The sequence below is a fragment of the Electrophorus electricus genome, chromosome 21 (genome assembly GCF_041902795.1).
Source record: "Electrophorus electricus isolate QZ-2024a chromosome 21, ASM4190279v1, whole genome shotgun sequence".
In the NCBI taxonomy this organism is placed as follows: Eukaryota; Metazoa; Chordata; class Actinopteri; order Gymnotiformes; family Gymnotidae; genus Electrophorus; species Electrophorus electricus.
This window is the reverse complement of record NC_137517.1, coordinates 10,664,605-10,673,442: the sequence shown is the minus strand read 5'-3', so window position 1 is coordinate 10,673,442 and position 8,838 is coordinate 10,664,605. Positions and strand designations below refer to the sequence as shown.

The window sequence follows — 8,838 nt, the reverse complement described above, 5'->3', positions numbered from 1 at the left end:
GCCATATATATTTTTTAAATAGTTTAAAGTCATAGAGGTTTTTTTGGAAAAGCATTTCGCCCTGGAGCGGTGCGCGATGCTTTCGCACGCCGACCTGCTGGATGCTCGCCTCGGTGAGTTATCATCGGCAAACTCCGGTCTGCAACTCTACTGTAAGCTGGAGGTCCTTCTCTTCTAAATCAAGCAGAGAAAATTGACAATTTGTTTCTTGTTTTATCCTAATGTGATTTAAGTGATCTAATTCATTGCAAAAGTAATCATTATTATTATATTACAGAGTAATTTGATTTAGGCGTTTTCAAAGATATTGATGTGATCAAATGGAATTAGTTATTTTAAAGGCATAATTAAACGTCTGTACTCTTCCTGTGTTAGTGGATAACATCATTGTAATAGTAAACATTTCCTGGACATTTTACACTATGTACTACGGATAATTTCCGTGAATGAAATTGTGAATCTAACAACTTCTGTTGTGCAGGTTACAGTAACCCGTTTCCTCTTGCAGACACAGGACAATGTTAGTTTAACGTTAGTTTCAAACGTGGGCACCGTGTGTGTATGCAGGGATGAAGGATGCCACGGCCGACCTCCTAGGACACAGGGAGGCGCTGAAGTGTAGGCTAGGCGGCGGGGGAGCTGACCCCGGGCACCCCGGAGAACTCGCCCCGGGTTCAGACGCTGTGGAAGGGGCAACCCTTCTCCCAGGAGACGACATCAGCAATGTTGGATCCAATCCTCCGGGAGTGCCGGTAAACGGCAAAGAACAAGACAAACAACAGCAGCAACAACAGCAAAACCCCGTTCAGTCCGGCGGCCAGCAGACCCAGAAACAAAAACGGCACCGGACCCGCTTTACCCCAGCCCAGCTCAACGAGCTGGAGCGGAGCTTCGCCAAAACGCACTATCCGGACATCTTTATGCGCGAGGAGCTGGCGCTCCGCATCGGCCTGACGGAATCCCGCGTGCAGGTAAATAATTTGTTCACGGCATCAATGTAACGTTGAAATGTAACGTTGAAATCTGAAATTGTCCGATTGTTAACACGATGAATGAGTAGATCTTGACATTCTTGCACTGTTATATCTTAATTCGTAAAGCTGGGTTATATTACTCATATATATCTTTCATCTGAACGCCATTTTTGATGCAAGGCCTTATCAAAACAAAGGTAATTTTACTGGCAACGTAGGTCTACTAAATACAGAAAAAACTACAGAATATACTGTAATGTAGCCAGTCTTACAAAGTATGCTTTTGGAGGCTCAACTGGACAAAATATATACTGTTCTCATCACGTTAAATATGGAGAATTAAAAAAACAGAAGGACGGAATACCAAGAAAATGTCATCGAACTCCCATACAAACAGACATTAAAGATAAAACAGAGCATCTTTACCATTACCCGTTTACACAGCCACATCAGTGTCCCCCAAATTCGGTTAGATAATTATTAGTTAAACAAGAGTGGAGAATATAGTGGAGCAGTATAGACGCTGTCCGTGGTGCTGAAGCTGTCTACTCCGCTTTAAGGGTCCAAACAAAAACATTTTAACACCCAGCCCAAAATAAAGAAAATGATTAAAGCTATCTCGCCATGCTAAACCTGAGAAATGTTCACCTAAACGGTAGATTTGTTTTACTGTCATTTTTAACTGTAAGTAGAGACGGTTTCGGTTTAAGTAATACTGATGTTTTTATTCTAATTTGTTTTGAGAAAATAGTAATTGTAAATGCACTATGTACAGCATAGCGTTGTGTTTCTTAAAGAATATTGCTAAAATCAGCAAATACTTTAGGCGGCTGTGTATTTTTTTATTTGTGTATAGCTGCAATTATTAGATTTTTTAATCATTTAAAAATCGTTCATTATATTTATTCGAGAAAAAAATAACCTAAGTTGTATAGGGAATTGCATAGCTCTATGAGCAATAAATTCCATGTAGGCTATTTGACTCAAAGGGTGACCCGAGTTATAGCATTCGTTGGGTCATATTCATTTTAGACCTCAATTACCGCAATCTTAATCGTTGGAACAGATAGCTATCTTAATCACTTTATAAAATTATGGCTGGTAGTACCTCTGTGATTGGTGGTCAGTCGCATTCCAACGCGCGGTAAATTAGCCCGCGAAATAAGGGTAGAATAAGATGAACGCTACATTCCAGCAGTCTCGCAAAACCTCTGATGCATCGAGTTCATTAAATATGTATAGCCTTTTCAAGAGGACAGTTCAATAAAACCGAGATCATTATTATTAACCAATTTCCGAATTATTTATAAGTTCGTAGGCTGATTAAACTCAATGTGAAAATCATGCAGATGGTTTGGTTGAGTTGAGTATGAAATAATAACCATCATAATTAACAGTCCTGTCTGCCGCCGAATTACTGTTTTATTTGCATAAAAACTGAATTAGCAAAATGATGATCGCAAAGTAATTTCGCCTCGATAATTTTGTACCCCTCAAATAAACGGCTGAGTTTCAGCAGCACTCTTAGCATGTCTTTCTCTAAAATAAGTCTGTCAGGTTCCACGTCTTAATGGTCTGCGCGCGCAGTGTGCTCTGTCTTTTTTAATGGTATGAGAAATTGCATTTTCTTTGTTCCTCTGAAGTGTAATGCGTTTGAGGCCGGATTTCACAGCTGGTTGCGTGGGGCGCGAGTGGGATTCGGGCCCTAATATGACACCCCACTTTTTTCCCCTCCCTCCATTTTTCGTTGTCCCAAAATGTGCTCGTTAATCATCCCGCGCGCGGCTGTTCGACGAGATCTCTATAAACCTCAAGGACCCGGGAAATAAACACTGCGTGCCATTCACAGCCAGGCCTGGCGGAGGCCTCATCGCGCTCTCTCATGCTTGTGCTCATATTATAGCGAAAAGGTGCGCTTTAAGAAGTGCTATTATATGGGAATGGTGGCGAATTTTAACTAATCACACGAAGACGCTTCTTATGGCTGCAGGGCAACTTAGACATAATAAAATGAAATCAGCACCAGAATTGTATATAAAGTGACAATTTTCGACCGATAGCTACATTAGCTACATCAATTTATTAGTTCATGGACTCTGTGGTGGATAATTCCGGTGCTCCTATAACTAGCAAAACAAAATATCATATTACTCGCCTAAGATCTAACGGTTCAGAGAGTGCTGAAATTGTTTACATATCAGATACATATGCATAAAATATAAAATTGTATCCAATGGCAGAGCTTCATAATTCTGAGTATAATGCCGTGAGCTAGCAACAAAAGATTGTCTACGTTGGTTTGTGTGCAAAGATTAAAATAATGAAACGTCATAACATGCACAGTGATCTTTAGAATCAAAGCCTCTATAACTCACAGGGCTCTATCAGCTAATCTATGATGCACTACGTGTCTGACACCACCTTATTGTTTTCCGAAGGTTTGGTTTCAAAACCGACGCGCCAAATGGAAGAAGCGCAAGAAGACCACTAACGTATTCCGCGCCCCAGGCACCTTGCTGCCCACGCACCACGGCCTACCGCAGTTCCCCTCCGCCGCAGCGGCCGCAGCGGCCATGGGTGACAGCCTCTGCTCTTTCCACGCTAACGATACCCGCTGGGCGGCGGCCGGGATGCCGAGCGTCTCTCAGCTGCAGTTACCGCCCGCGCTCGGGCGACAGCAGGCCATGGCGCAGTCACTGTCTCAGTGCAGCCTGGGCGCTGGCCCGCCGCCAAATTCCATGAGCCTCTCCAATATGTCGTCCAACGGCTCCGGTCTACAGTCGCATCTGTACCAGCCCACGTTCCCCGGTATGGTGCCCGCTTCGCTCTCCGGACCGACCAACGTGACCGGTTCGCCTCAGCTCTGTAGCTCACCGGACAGTGACGTCTGGAGAGGGACGAGCATCGCCTCCCTGCGCCGTAAAGCGCTCGAGCACACGGTCTCTATGAGTTTCACTTAATAGGGCCCGTGAGTCGACTGTTGTGTTTTTTCTTTTCCCTCTATTCCCAGTCAAATCATTTTGATCCCTTGACCCAGTTGCGCACCAGGAAGTCTCAGGATGCTAATGTCCGTAAGCAAAGACAGTTAAAACCGATACTTAATTACGTGCAATTTAAGGGATCAAACCCGAAGAAATCAAAACTGAAATTTCATCCATTTCCATACAGTTTGAAAACAAAATCCTTATTTATTTATTTATTTATTTATTTATTTATTTATTTATGCTGAATTTTACAGCGAACACAACTGTCTTCAACATTAGAGGCAGAATAAAATGCGCATATTTGCAATGTATTCGTTATTATCAGTGTCTATTTATATACAGATTTTGCGTTTAAGAACGAGAGAGGACGACTGCTACTGCACTGCACGGCATGGTCACGCGCCCCAGGTTTGCGCGGTGCATCGATATACTACCCTGGGAGTTTTTATTTAGAAGAAAAAAAGATGACAAAGAAAAATCGTTTTTTTACAGCAAGGAAGTGGAAATGTAAACGGCAAACTTGTCAAAAAAAAGTGAACAAGACCTCAAGGACTCGGCGTCGACTGCATGTGCCAACAAAGGTAGACGAATGGGGAATTATTTATAACGAGAAGAAATCTGACTATGTTATATGCTGTTCTATAGGATGTTTTGTGTAGATAAAGCATTCTTGAATTGTTCCCATTTGGTCGGTTTGTGATATGTTCTAAGTTATTGTCTGTGCTTAATCACCGATATAAATTTCTTAAATGTTTGAACTTATTCTTGACAGCAATTTTGTTTCCTGAACATGTTTATATCGATTGAATGTAATAATAAATAAAATCATTTTCAACATGTCATATTACGAACAAGAAGCCTAATTTGTCATTTATCCGCAAATTGGCGGTTACAAGAAGATGGAAATGCGATTTCAGCGTCAAATTGTATTCACTGTCTGTTACTAATTTCCCCGGAACTTACAGGTTGTCAGAATGAGAGTATCTGTAGTACCATATGCGAGCATTTGTACAGGGATTACATCCGCACATGAAGAAACTGGCCTGTGATTTTTGTTATGCCAGTACTGCCGAGTGATTGCTTAGGGATTTTAAGTGACACCAAAAGGAGACGATGCAACCATTTCTGAGACGGAAGATGATCCACGACTGTCCGCTTCCTTTTAGTGTCTCCCTCGTTGGCTTCTTGGCACATGACAATGACGTCATGTCCAAAAACCAAGCCTCGGCACCAGGACTGGTTTACAACAGGTGCTGCTGTCGCCGTCTCTTTCCGTGACCCGGAGGAGAGACGTATGTTACGGTTGTACGGAAAATCTCAGTGTAAATCTTATCTCCATGTTTTGAGTAATCTTTACGAGACATTTATGTGGTCATTTTCGTACGGTGCACCATATAGTAACCTACATTCCCGTTAGAAATGAAAGAGAAACATTCACTCAAATAAATTATGGAATAATTGTTAAGTAGACTACTAATAAGAACAATCATTATTAAGTATTAGTATGAACAATAATTCTAACTGATTGCAGAGCACTAGTAATTCTAGTAATATCCAGCACTGTCATAGATCATAATAGCAGGGAGTGAATTAAAAAACTATAGTTTCTAGTTTTTTTTATATAGTTTTTTTTTATATTAGTTAATTATTATTTTAACGTTATTTTTATATTAGCTGCTATATACTGTCTGAATATTTGAGTATAATAATAATAATAATAATAATAATAATAATAATAATAATAATAATAATAATAATAATAATACATGCTATGTCATAAATATATATGTAGATGGGCAGAATTTGCTTTCATACACAGTGATAATAGGATGAAAGCAAATTAGGCGCATTCCAAATGCTTGAAATATATATCTGTTGGAATAGTGTGACACTGGTTCTCTGGTCAACTCTGAAAGACTGACTATAGAAAGATATTTACTATTTGCATCTCTTCTGCTATTACACTCAAGAAACAAACCCATTTTAACAGACCATGGTGATACATGGTGGCATCTAAATACCATTCCTGTGTTGTGGGGCTTTTATCTATCAGACTTGTATCCTCGAACCTCGTATACCAGCTTTACAATATAGCATGAACATGTTACAGTAGACAATTAGCTTTCGTTCGCCTTCAGAACAGTATGAATCCGCTCAGATATCCCTGGCCCAAGAATCCTGGATGAGATTCTGAAGGAACGGCACAAGCCAACTGGCCAATTCAGAGTACAACTACTCTATAATAAAGGCTGCAAATAACGATAACCCATGATAACGATAACCATGTCACAATGGGAATTATCACAGCGTTCACGCTTAGAAAACTGAGTGTTAGTCCAGAGAAGGAGCGGGTTAGAATATTCCTGACTGAAACTTTAATAGTATTCTAGTATACGGAGAAGGGTTGAGGTGGTTCGAAAAAGCATTCCATAAAAGCTTTGGTCGACCTCTAAGAGACGTTTAATCTTATATATTTTGACCAAACAAATCATATCACTGTCATTAATGTAGCCTCACCACAGAATCAGAAAGCGAATCTCACTCTAAGAGAATACGCAAATTAAAGCAATAAAAAACCAAAAACACATTAGTACCTCCTATGTGTGAAACAGTGGACCACACAAAAAATAGCGACGATGCACACTGCATACAAGATTATATTTCATATATATTATTCAAAACTATGAAGACACATTAGCCACGAACATGCGTATGCGGTTTCCATGCGTTTATTCATGTATATAGGCCTAGTATCAGCTGTTACATGGTTGCTGGCAGTATAGAGGTAACAGTTCCCCCCTGTCCTCATACACAATATTTGCAACACGTTTAAAAGACGTTTAAAAGAAAAACCCTGGTGAGGAGTGTTAGTGTTTACAGACCCCGTGTTTAGGAGCGAAACGGGGATCAGATGAGGTATTCGGATAAAGACCGCTTTTTGCGCGCTCCTTGAAAACAGATGTGAGATGATATTACATAAATATTATAATTTGTCTCAGTACCTGCCGGGTTAATTAGTTTGTGGAAATGCGAGGGCCGCTCCTCGTTAGCTAATTTGTCACGCGCTGACGAGGGAGACGAACGCTGACCCGCCACGCCTCACTTCGCTTCTCCCACAATGCAGTGCAGCGGCGCGCGGCGCGCGGGAGGTGGCGCCGCTTACCTCCAATTCATCTCCCCGAATAAATGAAATCAGTCAATAGCGCGCTGAAGGGTGAATTCGCCTCTCTCCGTCCAGGTTATGAATGAGAACTCATTAATTTGCCAGGCCTGTGTGTGTGCGTGCTCTTGGATAGCTATGCCTTTATCTCTCTCTCTCTATATATATATGCATGTGTGTGCGTTAATCAATACAATGCATACTGCCGTACATTATCCCAAACTATATTAAAATGTTCTCTCAGTGTCTTGCCTTATCCTTTATCTTACTTCTTGGTGCTATCACCTCAAAACCTCATGTGATAAAAAGTCAAGTTATACTAAGCTCTAGTGGTCAATTTTAGTTTCAGACCAAACTGGCTTGTTAGTGTTTAATTCCTACTGACAGGGCAGCATACACACACAGTAAAGGCATTTATGTAATCAGCTCTAGATCAGTTTCTGAGACGGCTCCATGTGATACTCTCTCAGCCACCTTAGTCATCATATCTTTGTGTTGCCATGCTTCTAAGACATGCTGAAGTTTTCATTAATTTATTAATTCATTTGTTCACTGGTTTAAAAAGCCAGAATGAACCAATGAGCACTTTAGGGCGCATTAGTTTAAAGTTACAGTCGACTTTGTTGTCATATACAACCCACATGTGTGTACAACACAAATTAAACAGTTTCCACGGGTAACACTGTTTCACAGATTGCTGACCAGTTATGGAAAATGCTTGGGGTAATACTGAGACATTAAGCATCGAGTGAGAAGGACTTTGCTAGAAACACACTCCCTTCACCTTCATTAGAACGACACCCTATTCTCCTCTGTTTTTGGTCATGAATGCACACACACACACACACACACACACACACACACAGATACACACACACACACACACACACAAACACACACACAAACACACAGATACACACACACACACACACACAGATACACACACACACACACACACACACACACACACACAGATACACACACACACACACACACACACACACAGATACACAGATACACACACACACACAGATACACAAACACACACACACACACACACAGATACACAAACACACACACACACACACACACACAGATACACACACACACACACACACACACAGATACACACACACACACACACACACACAAACACACACACACACACACACACACACACACACACACAGATACACACATGCAGACTGTGTCTCGTTTTTCCCAAGTACAAACCATGAATTTCAAAATGCAAATAAAGCTGATGTAAAATATTTGCAGTTGCCGCGGCAACTGTAGCAGATCTCAGAGATATCTTTTCCCAGAAGATCTGGACCTCATCTGTTTATATAAGAATCAGTATTTATAAGACTTAATATTATGCTTGTAATATTTATGCGCCATATAATGCATTTTAACAGATTTCTATCCACATTTGATCTATGATAGTTTTATGTGTATGAATTTACTTTGCCCAGTGTAATGCTGTATTAAGATGTGTGTGCCTGTGTGTATGTGTGCGATCACCATGAGTAAATGTGTAATTAAAACATAAGCAAGTGTATGTGAGTCTCAGTCACAACTGATATGACTAATAAAAATTACAGTTTTACAGTACACACACCCAAACCCCCTGCTTTAAACACACTTTAGAACAGCAAATTCAATTTTTAAGTGTGTGTGTGTGTGTGTGTGTGTGTGTGTCTTTTAAGGGTTTTTCTTT

At 40.7% G+C, this 8,838-nt stretch overlaps 1 protein-coding gene across 1 annotated transcript; it reads left to right on the top strand.

The window, feature by feature from the left end:
• Positions 1 to 4,756, top strand: otpa (orthopedia homeobox a). The gene is made up of 3 exons (XM_027019312.3): positions 1 to 113; positions 568 to 971; positions 3,413 to 4,756. The coding sequence occupies exons 1-3, from the start codon at positions 77 to 79 to the stop codon at positions 3,932 to 3,934; spliced, it is 963 nt and encodes a 320-aa protein (XP_026875113.1). The 5' UTR covers positions 1 to 76; the 3' UTR covers positions 3,935 to 4,756.
• Positions 4,757 to 8,838: the final 4,082 nt, after the last annotated feature.